We start from the raw sequence: 17,341 nt of genomic DNA on the forward strand, positions 1-17,341 counted from the left end.
CCGACCAAACTGTGCAGCTCTGCAACTGCATCCTGGCCCATCCTCACCCTTCTGCCCCCAACCCTCACCTCCTTGTACCCCCAATATGTTTTTCCCAATTAAAAAAAATTTTAAAAAAAGAAGATTAGAAGGAATACACGGAGTCACTAAACAAAAAAGAATTGGTCGACACTGAAACAAGGAAGTAACTTATGATCAATATCCAGAAGAACTGAAGGAAGAGGTCCAACCTGAACTAAGGCTTTGGGGCAGGGAGGGGAGACGCGGGGATAATAAAATCCCTGGAATAGATGAAATCCCAACTCAGTGTTTCAATAAACAGATGCAGCCTTGGGCACGCTTACTAGTCTATGCCAAATAATTTGAAAGACAAATACCTAACCAGTTGACTGGAAGATACCAGTATTTGTTCCTATCCCCAAAAAAGGTGATCCAACAGAGTCTAGAAATTATCAAACATCATTAGGAGGGAAGAACTCTAGTGGCATAGGGGTAAGATATTGTGCTGCCAAAGCAAAGGTAGGCAGTTGGAATCTACCAGCTGTTCCATGGAACAAAGATGAGCAGTCTCTTCCCATGCAATTTACTACCCCTGACAATGTGCTGGAGGGTCAGCTATCAATCTGTTCCAACTCAACAGTACTATTACATGCAAGTAAAATCTTGCTGAAAATTGTTCAAAAACATCTGAACAAGTACATCAGCAGAGAACTACCAGAAATTCAAGCTAGATTTAGAAAAGGCTGTAGAATGAGGAGTATCATTGTTGCTGTCACATCAGGTGGTTAAAAGCAGAGACTACTGGAAAGGTGATTACTTGTATTTTTTTCACTATGCAAAGACATTTGACTGTGTGGATTATAACAAATTGTAGCTAACATTGAGAAGAATCCTATAACATTTAATTGTGCTCATGCAAAACCTGTATCTAGACGAAGAAGCACTTGTCTAGACAGAACAAAGGAACACTGAATGGTTTTAAGTAAGGAAAGGTGAACATCAGAGTTATGTCCTTTTCCATATGTATTCAATCTGTATCCTGAATAAATAATTCAAGAAACTGGACTTTATGACAAAGAACATGGCATCCATATTGGAGGAAAACTTATCAACAACCTGGATTATGCTGATGATACAACCTTGTGTGTAGAAAGTGAAGATTCTAAAACATTTGCAGCAGAAGGTCACAGACTATAACTTTCAATATGGATTGTATCTCAACATCAAGGAAACAAATTCCTTACCCCTGGGCCAACAGACAACACCATGACAGATGGAGAAAAGTAAAGTTAGTAATTATTTCATTTTACTTGGCTCTGCAGTCAACAGCAGTCAAGAAATCAAAAGATGCATTGTGCTGGGAAAATCTACTGTCAACAACTTCTCTACAGTGCTAAAGAGAAAGGATGTCAATTTAAAGACTAAAGTGCATCTGATCCAATCCACAGTCTCGCAGTTGCTTCCTTTGCATCTGAAAGTTGGACGATGAATAAGAATGACAGAAGAAATACCAATGCTTTGAGTTGTGGAATTGGAAAAGAGTACTGAATACCCCAGGGACTGCCAAAAGAACAAAAAAGTCTATCTCGGAGGAAGTGCAACCAGAATGCTTCTTAGAGGCTAGGGTGGTGAGATTTTTCCTCACATACTTTAGGCATGTTGTCAGGAGAGACTATCCTTTGGAAAAAGATAATGTGCTGGGAAAGGTTAGAGAAAGAGAAGACTTTCAATAAGATGAATTGACACAGTGACTGTAACAATGGTCTTGAACATATATCAGGAATCATGAAGATGGCCCGGATCTGTTGTCTGTAGGTTCACTGTAAGTTGTAGTTGACTTACAGCAACCCTGTAAACAACATGGCAACAGCACCTCACAACAACAATAATAATAATAATAGATATGAGTCCTTCTGTGGGGCAGTCAACAGGCTCAGCTACTAACTGAAAGGCTGGAAATTTAAATCTAATCTATAATCCCCTCAGGCTTAGCATTCTACTTCTAAAAGTTCAGCTGTTGAAAAATTATAGAACATTCACTCAATTCACAATAACAAGGAAAAAAGGAAAAAGGAAATGATGGAACAAAGTTCTACTCCTGATACACTTGGGATAATAATAAAGAAAATGTTATACATCACATTCTCAGTAATAAAATTTATCCTAGAAATGATTAGTAATTGAAGCATAATACAGATAATTTAGCTTTGTAAAACTCTCTTGAACATCACAGATACTTGCATTTTCTCTCTGATCTTGTGTAATTTATTCTTTTCTAGGCCTACACAAGTGAAATGGCAGCTGATGGTAGCTAGTTGTTTTAGAAGAAGTGGTAAAGGCTTACTTTTATTCATTTTCAATACCATTTACTTTTTATAAATTATATTTAAAAATGTGTTCTAATTATGTATTTATTTAAAAATAGTAACCCCATAAATTAGCATATCGTTTTCACAGTTATGCCACAGAAAAATGGGCATTCTGTGTTAGTTTCTATTTCTATTTTCTTCTCACCTAATTCTAAATGTCCTTTTGTGCTCTGCCAGACTTACAGAATATCTGACATCTCCATTTCCAGTATCACCCACGAAGCACAAGGAAATTCTGTTACTCAGACTACGTATTTTTAATACCAGACAGGACTCGATTGATTCATTTGTTTATCCTCTAACTGCTCTAGTTACATCTTGTCCTGATGGTACTTGTGATAAAGTGTATCAGTGCTAATGATTTTGTATTAATTTTGAGGTGAATATTTTGGTAAAATATCAGATTAAACTGGGAGACAGATTTGTCTACAAAAATCCTCTAATAAAACAGAAATTAACCCAGGATAAAAAATTCTTCAATCCAAGAGAAGCACAGATTGCTAAACTATTAACAGCGTGTTCTCATCACGTTTTTAAGAGATTTCTTTGTGAATTTCTTGAAATAGCATCTGAAATGTTTTAATAAAAAACTCAGTGTAGTTCTCTTATCATTAAAGACATTTTATTTTTAACTTTACTACATTTCCTATAACATCGAATATATTTTATTTATATCAACATCAGTTCTGAATTTCCTTTGTTCCATTCAACATCAGTTATTTGTGAAATGTATGTATAGTATATATGTATAGTGTTCTGAATTATTTAAAGACATTGATTGGTTTGGATAATTACAGTGCTAATTAGAAGAGGAGAATTTATCATTTCTTAAGGATTCATACCTCATTTTCAGAAAAACTGTTCAATGTTATCCCTCTGGTTTACAGTGAGGACCTGAAATACTCCTAAGTTTTCAACTGTTATTTTAACAGATACTTTACCAAGAAGGCATTCTTCATGCTTTCCTGCCATATGAACCTCTTATTATAAAACAGTGCTTTCTACAAAATTGTATATTTCAAAATAAAAACTACAAAAAGCCTTTTTTTTCCCCTCCAACTAACTGGATGAAATAAAAATTAATGCTGACCTATAACATCATCTTTATTTTAAACATTTTCAGTTGTTGATCTAGGATAATCTTTGTTAGGCAGTTGAGTAGGTCTTAATATTTTGCCATGGAACTATTTAAGAACCAGGTTTCAACCATTCATTACTTCTATTTATGACCGTTTTTCAAATAATTTCATCTGTAAGTTTTCCTTCGAAAGATTCTGTTAAACTGATATACATGCTTGTGATAAGCATGCATACTTCTTACCTCACTGAATGTGTGCCAGGATACTAGATTAAAAATAGTGTTTTTTTCTAAGTTCTGTTAATTTTTATTATTTGCTAATATATAATATTTTTATTCCTTTTTTCTCTTTATAGGCAACTACCAAAAAGCATTAGATACTTATAAAGAAATTCATAGAAAATTTCCAGAAAATGTTGAATGTAAGTAAGATTTTTATACATTTTAAGATACTGGGGTTCTCATATTTTATGTTTTAATATAAGAATCACCTTTGCTACACTAAATACATGTGTAATTACACCAGCTTGTAATTTCTAGTTGTTGTTCAGTCCTATTAGTCAGATTTTAACACAGTGTCTGTATGTGTTTAAATATGTAATTATACGACCAGACACTTTACTATTTCTATAGAAATTTATTATCAACATATATGAATTTATCACTGAATTCTCAACAGTAAACAAATCTGTACTTTAAAATTTTATCTTTAAGAATGTACTTCAAGGTTTTATTTAAATTGTTGGGCTTGCATTAATTTTTGCCCTAGTAAGTAAGTTTATTGGAATTTTTGAAGATTCTGTGTTTGTTCAGTGAATGATAAAGATTAATGTTTATCATCTGTGTCCTGCCTATCCAAAATAGAGTGACCCTGTACTGTGACAGTGGACTTGAGAATTAATATGTAACTACAAAGATAAAAAGGGCAAAAGAAAATAAAGATATATGTGAATCTTGGCAACCTTGCTATAAAGCAGGTGACAATTTGACTTTAAACTTTCTAGCAGACAATGCAATTTATTAAAGAGGCAGGTCACCCAGACATCAATAAATGAAGATAGTTTTTGTTAAGTGCCATCAAGTTAAGGGCTCCAACTCACTTGTACAACAGCATAAAGCACTGCTGAGTCCTGTGCCTTCCTCCTAGTTGATGCTGGGTGTGAGCCCATTCTAGCAGCCATTGTGTCAGGCCTTCTCATTGAGAGTCTTCTTCTCTTTCATTGACCCTCTACCAACCATGATGTCCTTCTCCAAGGACTGACTCTTCCCATTAGCAGGTCCTGAATAGGTGAGTTGAAATCTCATCATCCTAGCTTCTAAGAAGCATCCTGGCTATCATTTGTACAAGAAAGATGTGTTAATTCATCTAATGGTCCACGGTGTAGGGCAAGAAGCTGCCTGTCATCCCAAAGGCAGGCAGTTCAAGGCCATTAGCTGCTCTGAGGGAGAAGAATAGGCAGTCTCCTCCCATGTGATTAACTGCCTCTGAAAACCCACCATAGGGTCAGGCATGGATCAGTTCCAACTCTACAGTACACAACAACAACAACAAAACTATAATTATGCACATGAAAGATCTGAAGCTTTTGTTCCAGAAAATCAAGGACTGCAGCCTTCAATATGAATTATATCTCAGTGTCATGAAAACAGTTCCTCACTAGTAGACCAATAGGCAACATCTTGACTGATGGAGAAAAGACTGAAATTGTGAATGATTTCATCCTACCTGGATCCACAGTCTACAGCCTTGATACCAGCAGTCAGGAGATTGGGAGACATAAAGCATTGGGAAAGGCTGCTGTCAGGGACCTCTCCAAAGTCCTCAAGAACAATGGTAAGACTAAGGTGCAACTGATTCAGGCCACAGTCTTCCTAATCACCTGCTGTGCATCTGAATGCTAGACAATGGATAGGATAACAGAGGAAGAATCTATGCATTTGAGTTATGATGTTGGAAAGGAATGCTAAATATGCCATGGACTACCAAAAGAGCAAACATGTTTTTGAGAAAGAACAACTACTATGTTCTTGGAGGCAAAGTTGATGAAGTATCGCCTCATATGTTTTGCACATGTTGTTAGGAGAAGATATGCCTTAGAAAGGACATCATGTTTGGAAAGGTAGAGGGTCAGCGAAGGAGAGAAAGACCCTCAATGAGGTGGAGTGATGCAGTGTCTGCAACTGTGGACTCCAGTGTGCAGGGGTGATGAGGATGGCACAGTATAGAACAGAGTTTAGATGTTCAGATCTGCTGTTCTTGGGGTTGCTATGAGTCATACTTGACTAGATGGCACTTAATAGCAACAGTAACAATATAATTTAGAGATGTCAGGATTTTTTTTCTGTCTGCCTTATTTTGGTCAATTTTTTTAGCTTATGAAGCATTTTAATACAATGAGCTTGAATCAAGTGTACCTTAGTCCTCTAAGTGACACCTTTGCTCTCTAGCACTTTAAAGGAGTCCTGTGCAGCAGATTGATCCAGTGCAATACAGCATTTAATTTCGTGACTATTGCTTTCATGAGTATTGATTGTCTATCCAATAAAATTAAGTCCTTGACAAAGTAAGAGTTTTCTCCGTTTATCATGATGTAGTCATTTGGTCCAGATCTGAATATTTATGATGAGATTGAATCCATAATGAAGTCTTTTGATTTTCTACATTTAGTGCTTCACATCCTCTTTACTTTCAGCAAGCAACATTTTTTTCATCTACGTATCACAGGTTGTTAATGCATCTTCCACTGATCCTGATGCTGCATTTATCTTCATATAGTCCATCATGTTTCTTAGATTTTACTTGTTGTACAGAGGGCTCATGAAGCTTGGTCAGTATCAGCCACAGGGGAGCCTCTGAGTGTGGGTGTTTTATTATGTAATGCTTCTGTGAGGATTAGTTAGTACCTGGCTCCCCAGTAGGAACTCACAATAGAAGATCAAATTGCTTTCTTCACCTCATAGTGAGAAAATAAAAAGAATAATACTTAAGGTACAGGAAAAATTTCCAATTCTTTAATTCATTCACATTGAGACCTTGATGGTATATTAGATAAAGATATTTAAAAGTATAGTACAAACTTTTAAAAATAATATCCTTACATAAAATAAAATGTTTGAAAAGACTTTTTTATCCTTCATTGAAAATGGACAAGACACTAAGAACAAATCTGTTGTGAATTAAGTTTCTGATAGTCCAGCCTGATTCCATCGAGATGGTACTGCATGGTTCCTGAATTACTATTTCTTTCAAATGTATTTTTAATAAAAGTTCACTTATGGATAGCTCACCTTTTGGTGATGCTTTAAGGGCAAAGAGTTCTGTGATGCTCATTAGAAGTAGATTCAAAGTGCAACAATGAATGACTGGAAACCCTAAGTCTCCATAAACTTTCATTAAGATTAATAAAAAAAAAGAAGTATATTCATTAATAATAAAGTGGTGATTGCTAAAAGCCAGGAAAGAGACTCTATAGAACTTACTTCTGAAACTTTTTTATAGTATAAATTTCTAACTTCACCCACAGAGATTCTCATTTAAGATTTTAGTGTGATCCAAGTAGCTCTCTTTTCTTATTTATTTTTTTAGAAGTGTTCTATGTGATTCTTGATCTTGCTCACAGCATCTAAGTACTTTAGAAATAAAAAAGAGTTATAGCAGTAATATCTTTCTGTGAAAATTCATCTGCCTATCTCAGTCTGCAGACAAAGAGTTTCTCTTTTCACTTTCTCTATTCATATTTCACACTGGTTAATTCTATGTTATCTTCTATTGGGGAGGGAGGTTATTTGTCATGTTCTACCCAGTAGGAAGAGAGCTCTGGTGGCTTAGAGCTAACTAAGATCACTACCAACGCAAAGGCACATGGTTTGAATCTACCAGCTGCTCTGCAGGAGAAAGATGGGCAGTCTTCTCCCAGGTGATGTACTGTCTTTGAAAACCCATAGGAGGGTCAGCTAGGGGTCAGTTCTGACTTGACAGTACACAACAGCAGTAGCAACAATCCACTTAATGTCAGTAGTCTTCATTTTCCCATTTTTGACAACTAGAATTGTCTTTAAACTTTGCCACATGTCCCCAAGGGAAAACATTGTCTCACATAGGCAGATGAACAGTCAAAACACCTCTGGTCTATGTCTAGTAAAGTGAGTATCTTCGGAATTTTTATAGAGCACTCAATCTGTGTTAGGCAGGTGGCACAACCCTGCTTGCTGAAGCTGAGGAGGAACTGAACTGCTTGCTGCAGAATGTCAAGGACTGCAGCCTTAAATATATATTGAAGCTCAATATCAAGAAAACAAAGATTCTTACCACTGGGCTGATTGGCAGCATCCTGATAGATGAAGAGATTGAGATTGTTAACTTTGGACATGTTGCAAGGAGGGACCCAGTACTTGGAGAGTGATGTCATGCTTGGGAGAGTGGAGGGACAGCGCAAGAGAGGAAGACCCTCAATGAAATGGATTGATACAGTGACTGGTGTAATAGGGATCAGTGTGTCAGAGACAGTGAGTTTGGCACAGGATAGAGCACAGTATAGGGCTGTTGTACATAGGGTTGCTGTGAGTTGCATGTGACTCGATGGCACATAACAACAGAATCTCAAGATTCACTCTAAAAAATAAATCATTGTCTGTGGGGGTTCTTGTGTCCTAGTAGTAAGAAGCTGCACTGCAATCCCAAAGACACATAGTTCAAATCCACCAGCTGCTCCGTGGAAGAAGGATGGACGATCTCCTCCTGTGCAATTAACCGCCTCTGAAAACCCACTGAAGGGTCAGCTGTGGGTTGGTTCTGACTCAATGGTACACAACAACATGCTATAAGGAGTTTCAAAGATGACTTTGGCCTAGATGCTTATAAAACAAAATGTACTACGGATCTCTGGTGGCCTAGTGGTAAGAAGCTATCCTGCAATCCTGAAGGCAAATGGTTTAAATCCACCAGATGCTTTGCTGGAGAAGGAGGGGTAATCTCCTTTGCCAGTCAGATCTGATTTGACATCACACAACAAGTTAAAAAAAAAAAACAAAACACAACCAAACACCAAAAACAACAAAACAAATGTACTCAGATGTCTGTGTTAACAGTAGTTAAAGGGAGGAGAAAACAACCATTCACATCCATGAATGATCTCTTTTTGAGTAAAAGAGTTTTCTAGACCCAAACAGGATAATTTCATTTTTAAATGTACTCTTGGGTTACCAAAAATTGACCCTATGTACAGAGTTTCAAAATAGTTACAAGTTAAAATTAAGAGGATGTCTATCTTAAAACAACTATTTTTATTATATACTGAATTTTCCCAAGCCAGGGTATGAGAAACAGTTGTATATTATTTGTAGACTATATAAATCACCTTCTAATTATTAAGTATTTACTATCAGGCAATTTATCTACTGAAGATAGAGGAGTACTCATATAGTTTGTATTCTGGTGCACCCATAAAAATCATAAATGTTAATAGTCATAATTGCTACAAAAAAATCCCCAAACCAAAAACTACCCAGACTAATAGTTGTTGTTGTTATGTGCTATCGAGTATCGAGTCGCCTGTGACTCATAGTCACCATATGTAAAACAGTCCTAAACCCTGCTTATCCCTTGCCAATTTCACTGTCTCTGATACATCTATCTACTTTACCCAAATCACTGAATCAATCCACCTCATAGAGGTTCTTCCTCTCCCTCACTGTCCCTCCATCCTCCCAAGCATGCTGTCCTTCTCAAAGGACAGGTTCCTCCTTGCAACATGTCCAAAGAATGTCAGATGAAGCTTCAGAATCCTTGCCTCCAAGGAACAGCCTGGTTTAACCCCCTCTAGGGTGGACTTGTTCATTTTCTTAGCAGTCCATGGTATATTCAATACTCTTCTCCAGCACCACAGCTCAAAGGCATCAATTCTCCTTCTGTCCTCCCTAGTTATTGTCCGGCTCTCTGATGCATAGCAAGTGATTGCAAAACCATGGCCTGTATCAGGTACACCTTAGTCTCCAGAGCGACACCATAGCTCTTCAGTACTTTAAAGCAGTCCCTAACAGTAGACTTTCCCATCGCAATACATCTTTTCATTTCCTGGCTACTGGTGCCACGAGTGTTGACTGTGTAGCCAAGCAAACTAAAACTGTTAACACTCTCAATCTCTTTACCATCCATTCTGATGCTGCCAATTGGCCCAGTGGTAAGAATCTTTGTTTTCTTGATATTGACCTCAATTCATATTGAAGGCTGCAGTCCTAGACCTTCTGTAGCAAGGTCCTCCTATGTTTCAGCAAGCAGGGTTGTGTCATCAGCCTAATACAGATTGATGATGAATCTTCCTCCAATCCTGATGTCACACTTCTCATAGAGCCTAACCTCCTGGATAATCTGTTCTGCATATAGGTTGAAAAGGTATGGACACAGGACACATCCCTGGTGTACAACTTTCCCAATTTTTTCCCCCTGCTCTGTTCTGATGACTGCCTTCTGGTCCAAGTATAGGTTTCACATTAGTATGATCAAGTTTTCTGGGATTACAGTTCTTCTCAGAGTCAGCTACAGTTTGTTATATTCCACACAGTTAAACGCCTTTGCATAATCAATGAAACACAGATAGACATTCCTCTAGTACTCCCTGCTTTCAGCCAAGATCCATCTAGCATTAGCTACAATATCCTTAGTACCATGACACCTTCTAAACCCAGACTTCACTTAATGGCAGTTCTCTGTTGATGTTCCAGTTTTTGGATAATCTTAAGCAGAATCTTGCTTGCATGTGATATCAATGATATTATTTGATAATTTCCACACTCTGTTGGATCACCTTTCTTTGGAATGGGAACAAATATAGATCTTTCCAGTCAGTTAGCCAAGTGGTTGTCCTCCAGATATCTTGACACAACTTGGTGAGCACGTCTAGGGATACCAGTTGAAATATGTCAACTGGTATCCCTTCAACTCCTGGCAGCTTGAACTTCTTCCTTCATCACCATAGGCTCTTGCTCATATGTTGTTTCATGAAATTATTCTGAGTCTACCAATTCCTTTCAGTACAATGACTCTATATACTCTTTCCATCTTTTAATACTTCCTCAGTCATTTAATATTCCACTCAAAAGCATCCTTAAGTATAGCACTTGAGGTTTGAATTTATTCTTCAGTTCCTTGAGCTTAAGAAATGCTGAGCGAGATCGGCCCTTTTGATTTTCTGAGTCCAGCTCCTTGCACATTTCATTGTAATATTTTGCTTTGTCTTCCCGCACTGCCTTTTGGATTCTTCTGTTCAGCTCTTTAGTATTTTTAATTCTTCCCTCTGCTTCAGCTTCGTGGAGCTCTAGTGCAATATTCAGAGTTTCTTCTGACATCCATTTTGATCTTTTCTTCCTCTTCTATCTTTGTAATGACCTTTTGCACTGTTCCTGGATGATACTGTGGATATCCTCCCACAACTCATCTGGTCTTCGCTCATTGGTGTTCAAGGACTCAACCCTGTTCCTGAGATTATTTTTAAATTCAGGTGGAATAGACTCAAGATCATATTTTGGTTCCCGTGGATTTGATTTAATTTTCCTTAGCTTCAGCTTGATCTTGCATATGAGTTTTTGGTGGTCTGTTCCACAATCAGCACCTGGCTTGGTTTTCACAGCTAATAATGAGCTTCTCCAGCAGTTCTAGTAGAGACATAAAAAATATATTAAAGGAAACTGTCCATTTACATAGAATGAACTGAGAATATCTTGTAAGGTAGCAGTTCAGCATAGTTCTGAAATGGTGGAGTAAGACATAAAGATGTTGAGGTAGGGGTGCAGGAGGGACAGAAAGGAAGTTAATAAACCTATCCTACTGCCATCAAGTCCATTCAAATCCTAAGACTCCTGTTGGACAAAGAATATCCCCCCAGTGTTTCTGAGGCTGTAAATCCTTACCAAGCCAACTGCCACATCTTTCTCCCTTGGAGAATTCTGATTACCAGCTCTGGGGTTAGCAGATGATCTCTTAACCATGGTGCCAGCAAGGTTCAAGGTTAAGAGGACACTATGGTTGTAGCACATGGATAACTATGATGAGAGCAGGAGATGAGATCAGGGAGAGATGGCACAGTGGCAGTAATTCCAGAACAGGTAGGTCTGTACAAGCATTAGATAAAAACTTTGAGTTATATTTTTTAGATGATGATAAACAACTTTGATTATTTTGAACAGAGGAATAATATTATTTCACTTATCTTTTTTAAATTTTATTTATTAATGTTAATGAACGTTTACAGAGATTTTTATTTCCATTCATTTATTATTGCACTTTTCTCCCTGGCCACCCCTCCCCCCAGTTCACTCTTCTCTTTGAAAAGTAAAAGAGGAGGCTCGTCACCTTCAAAAGGGAAAGAGTACTCCAGAAACAGTCAGATACTTGAGAAAGATAATATATTGAATGAATCCTCAAAAACCTCTTTAATTAATTTGCCTGATGAGAAACCTTGTGCTGCACAGATGGAAAAAACTGTAGAAATAGCCAGTACTCCAGCTATCGCCATAAAGAATGTGTCTGTTCTAGAAGAGTGTAGAGTTTCTGGTAAGGAGCAGCGAAACACTGTCCATAAAAAAAGAATTCTTCCAGCTTGGATGTTAGTGGAAAATGTGAGTAATGAAGACCTTTCAGCAGCAGTCATCCCAGGAGATAATGATATAGTCCAAGGAAATGGAAAAGAAGGAACTGCAGGGAGAAAACAAAATTAAACATAACAAAACGAGGAAAGAAACTACTAACTGTGTCAGAAAGTCTATCTGCAGAGCAGTACTCAGGAAAAAAGTATAAAACTGCTGATCAAGAAGAGTCTGTCATTTCATCCAAGGAAATGTCACAATCATCTTTAGTTATAACATTAAATAGCAACAAGGAGAATAAATTTAATACTAAGACACGGAAAATGGAAATCCCTATACAAGAATGTCAGATAGTTTCTGAACAGAGGCTCAACACTCAAAAAACATCAAATAAAGAAGACAAGGTCATGAGCTCTGCTGAGAGTTGTGAAAGGATCCAGGGTACTTCATTCCACAGGGAGTTCCAAGCATGTTGTCCTGAGGCTGGCTCTAATCCCCCTGATCCTGAAACTTTACATACAGAGGTGACAGTGTCCATTTCACAAGAAGACAAGGCTAAAAGAACTTCCTGCGTGTATGGAGCAAACTGCTACAGGAAAAATCCTGTCCATTTCAAACACTTCAGCCACCCTGGTGATAGTGATTATGGAGGTGTAAACGTCACATGTCAGGATGAAGTTGATGACCGCCCTGAGTGTCCCTATGGAGCGTCTTGTTATAGGAAGAATCCACAGCACAAGGTGGAATATAAACATAGTACACATCCAGTGAGAAGCAATTTAGATGAAGATGATGACAATGGGAACCCCAAAGAGTGTGACCAGAATGACAGCTTTTTAGATGATGAGGATGAAGAATATGAGCCAACAGATGAAGATTCTGACTGGGAGCCAGGAAAGGAAGACGAAGAGAAGGAATATGTTGAAGAGCTATTGAAAGAAGGAAAAAAGTTTATGAGAAGAAAAAAGTAAATCCTTTTCTAGAATAACACATGGCATTACATTTACTTTGTTGTTATGGGTGAGGGGAAAAAAGGTCTCTGAACAAAAGAGGCACTTAAAGAGTAATTATTTTCTTTTAATAGTAATTACTTTCATTATTGTCTCTCTGTAAATAAGACATGTAATGTCAGCCATTAGAGTATGGAATTTATTTTTGTTGCTTTGCTTTTCCTAGCCTATGTATTCAGAAATGGAACTACACAGAAAAGTTAAAGAGTAATCAGTATTTATCATATACTTTTTATATTGGTACTAATAAAGTATGTTTGCACAAAAAAAAAAAGAAAAGTAAAAGAAAAATGCTTTCATTGGTATATAATCCCTCCCCACACACATACCCACCCACCCCTGAATACACTCCACTATGCAGCCTTCATTCTGGACTCTTGTCATGACCATATTACCCAATCACATATCGCTTTTAAACTGTTCTCTCCCTCATATGTTTTAATGCGGTATACATAATTATATTTTATAGGATAACTAGAGTATAATGAACTGAAGCCTTCTCACCTGAGTTCTGCATAAAAAGATCACTTTGGTTACTGTGTGGAAAATAAACTGGGATGGGTACAGGACAGCAGTTCAAATTGAAATCCTTAGCACTAGATTGGACTAGTATGATAGCAATGGAGGCAATAAAAAATGTTGAGGTCCTAGATATACATGGCAGCTATTGGTGACAGTATTTGTGGATTGTTTGCATGTGAAACTTGGAAGAAAGAGAAGAGTCAAGGATAAATCAATCCTATGATCTCGGGCTAGGCAACTGGAAGGGTGGAATTTCCATTTGCTGAGATATGGAATACTGGGAAAGGAGCAAATTTGATAGGGAATTTATTATAACAAGAAGTTACATGCATTATAAAAACTATTTTTTAAAAATGAATATGTTAGTTTTCCCTACATCTTTACCCATTACTTTGTCTCTCAAATTTTTATCTACTACTTCATATATCTTTTTTTTTATATATATATATATACTGTGAATACAACAGTTTATGTAAAATCTTGATTCCTGCCCTCCAGGAACTGAAAAAAATAATCTGTAATCCCTGATGGCAGTACATGAAATAATTGGAAAATGTCCAAAGTGCTGTGACAATACAGAAGAGTAAGTAATGGATGCCACAGTCAAGTCCCATATAGGAAGAAACATTTGAAGTGATATTGAAGGGTGTGGAGAATTTGACCAGACAAGGAAGGCAGGAACAGATATCCAGGTAGATAGAGCAGAACTAAAGGTAAAGAGATACAAGACTGCAGAGTCTGGTTTTCAAATAATGTGACAGATGAGATGGCTGTGTAAGTACTTCCACACTTGATCTCCCCACAGAAACGAGAAAAGCAAGCGATAAAAGAGCCGACTTTGGCAGAACTCTGGAAACCAACAAAAGAGTTACAGCAATTAAGCAAATACTGAATCAAAAGAAACAGAAATCAAGACTGTATGAAGGCTTTGATTTTCTAAATGCCTGTGCTAAACCCTCAACCCAGTTTTTCAGTGTCTTATAGATGCAGTGACTCTCATTCCTAGCCAAGAATTCTGTCTCTGACCCAGAAAGAACAGAGCAGACGTTATTTAAAAATTATTGACTGTTCTAACCTATTTAGAGACTGACAGAGAACTGAAGCAAGGTACATGTCTCTGCTCAACCTGTTTAAGAGCTCATCAGGACAGAAAAGCTGCAGATTGTACCAAAAAACTTTAAATGCCTTCAGCTGTGACGGTCATATCAAATAGAAGCCCTAACAACTGTGAGAGGTGTGACGGCCCTACCAGTTAAGGAGTTGTGCTGTCAGCCCGAAGGCAGGCAAAGAGTTGGAAATAACCCAAGTGTCCATTAATAAACAAATGGATAGAGAAGCTGTGGTATATTCATACAATGGAATACTGTGCTGCATTGAAAAACAAGGAACTCATGAAATATTATACAAAATGGGTGACGCTGGATAACATTATGCTGAGTGAAATATCTCAGTCACAAAAGGACAAATATTGCATAGGACCACTGTTGTAAAACAGGACTGACATCATTGCACCATCATTGTATATTCGTTCTGGCAGTGAATAAGGGTTCCAGACTCTCCACAGCATCCCCAGCATTTGTTGTTTGCTGCCCTGTTAACTTTGCTGTTGTCCTAGGATGAGATATCTCATAGTTGTTTTGATTTTCATCTCTCTGAGAGTTAGGGATTTTAAATATTGTTTGGTATCTGAATATCTTCTTTGGTGAGATGTCTATTCATATCCTATGCCCACTGTGTGATTGTGTTGTATACCTTTTTCTTGTTGAGGTGCTGAAATATTCTATAAATTTTAGATATGAGTCCCTTATCAGATAATGTTATTGCTAAATGTTTTTTCTCAGTCTATGGGTTTCCTTTTTATCCTGTTGGAGAAGTTTTTTGATGTGTGTAGTGATTTGATTTTTATGAGGTCTCATTCATCTATTTTATTCTCTTCTGGTTGTAGGTTTTTCATGATGCTTGGAAGACTGTTCATACGGTGGATTAGGGCTTCTAGAGTTCTGCCAAGCTTTTCTCTGATGAATTATATAGTCTTTGGTTTTACTCCTATGTCCTTGTTCTTCAGGTGGGCTCTTAACAGCCACCTTTTCAGATAGCCTCCAAATGTGTTAACCTACGCGTTTGCACCACTCAGACTCTCCAATAGGACTGTCCTTGTAAGGTGCTGTGAAATTTATTTTTATTAATTGTAACCTTATAAAGTAGCATGCAAGTGCTGTCTAGGGATTTCTAGGTTATGAGGATACTGAAACTTGGTCTCAGATACTTTGGGCATGTTATCAGGAGGGGCCAGTCCTTGGAAAGAGACATACTAGGGAAAGTACAGGGCCAGAGAAAGAGAGGAGGACTCACCGCAAGACAGACTGACATAGTGAGGGTAGCAAGGGTTTGGGCATCTCAGAGATGCTGAGGATGGTGTAGGCTAGATCAGGGGTCAGGTGTGTTGCTTACAGGGTCGCTGTGAGTCATTATGGCCTCAGTGGCACCTCCCCACATAATGGTCGTTATGAGAGCAGATCACTGGATCTTTCTCCTATGGAGTCATTGTTGTTGTTATATACTGTCAAGTCCGAACTGACTCATAGCTGACCCTCTAGCAGGTTTCAGAGGCTGTCTTTCTCCTATGGAACATCTGGTGGATTTGAACAGCCTGCCTTTGGGTGGGCAGTGCAACTCTTTATCCACTGGGTCACCAGAGCTTCATGGAGCCACTAGGTGGGATTGAACCACCAACCTTATAATTAGCATCCAAATGCTTAACCATTATGTTAACTATTTATTGACTTCTTGTTGTTGTTGTTGTGTACCAGCGAGTCGAAACTGAATAGCTCAGAGGCAGTTAATCACACAGGAAGAGATTACCTTCCTTCTTCCATTGTGCAGCTGGTGGACTCGAACCGTGTGCCTTTGAGATTGCAGCGCAGTGCCCTAATTAAGGGATTATGATATATAAAATATTTTTTCAGCCATTAGAAGCTTGTTTTACTCTAATAGCCTGATATTATTGCCATAAAACTTAGAAGTATATTAAACTGTTTAGTTTTGTTTTAATTGAAGTGGTATTGTTATGTGCCATTGAGTCAGAACCAACTCCTAGCTGACCCTCGGCAGATTTTCACGTGAATTCAAACTGGGTGCCTTTGGGTTGGCAGCACAGCTCCTTACCACTAGGCCATTGAGCTCAACTGGAGTAGTAGTGGCCAATTTTTATTTTCTTCTTTGTATCTTTATGTGTTTTATAAATTCCCTACCATGGGTGTATTGCTGTTGCTCCTGCTGTTATGTACTCTCAAGTCAACTACGACTCATAACAACCCTGTGAACAGTAGTTTGGGACCTTGCCCTATCCTGTGCCATGCTCACAAATCTCCAACATGTTCAAGCCCATTGTTATAGTATTGCTGTTGAATGAAGCATAATATTAAGAGGTTGTTGTGTACTGCTGAGTCAGAACTGACCCACAGCTGACCCACCAGTTGTTTTCAGAAACAGAAAATCATATTGGAGGAGATTGCCTGTCTTTCTCCCATGGAACAACTAGTGGATGTGAACCATGTACCTTTGAGTTGGTGGCACAGTTCCTTACCACTAAGCAATAAGAGTATTTTGAGAAATTTTGGATCATAAATGGTGGAAGCTCTTATTATAAAGGTTATGCTCGCTGTTTTTAGCATCTACTGTATGTTTTAAGGAGATCTCTGGTAGCCTAATGGGTAAGAATTGCATTGTCAAGCCAAAGAAAGGTAGTTCAAATTGCTCTGTGGGAGAAAGATGGACAGTCT

General features: G+C 37.8%; 1 protein-coding gene across 1 annotated transcript in view; it reads left to right on the forward strand.

The window, feature by feature from the left end:
* The window catches only part of IFT88 (intraflagellar transport 88 homolog (Chlamydomonas)), a 143,577-nt gene that overhangs the window by 77,990 nt on the left and 48,246 nt on the right, over positions 1-17,341 (forward strand). The window contains exons 20-21 of the mRNA XM_006894098.1: positions 2,280-2,332; positions 3,804-3,869. Of these exons, the coding sequence (XP_006894160.1) occupies positions 2,280-2,332; positions 3,804-3,869 (119 nt within the window). The remainder of the gene's footprint in view (positions 1-2,279; positions 2,333-3,803; positions 3,870-17,341) is intronic.

This window comes from Elephantulus edwardii, unplaced genomic scaffold (assembly GCF_000299155.1).
Source record: "Elephantulus edwardii isolate Elephantulus edwardi_28Jun2011 unplaced genomic scaffold, EleEdw1.0 scaffold00135, whole genome shotgun sequence".
NCBI lineage: Eukaryota > Metazoa > Chordata > Mammalia > Macroscelidea > Macroscelididae > Elephantulus > Elephantulus edwardii.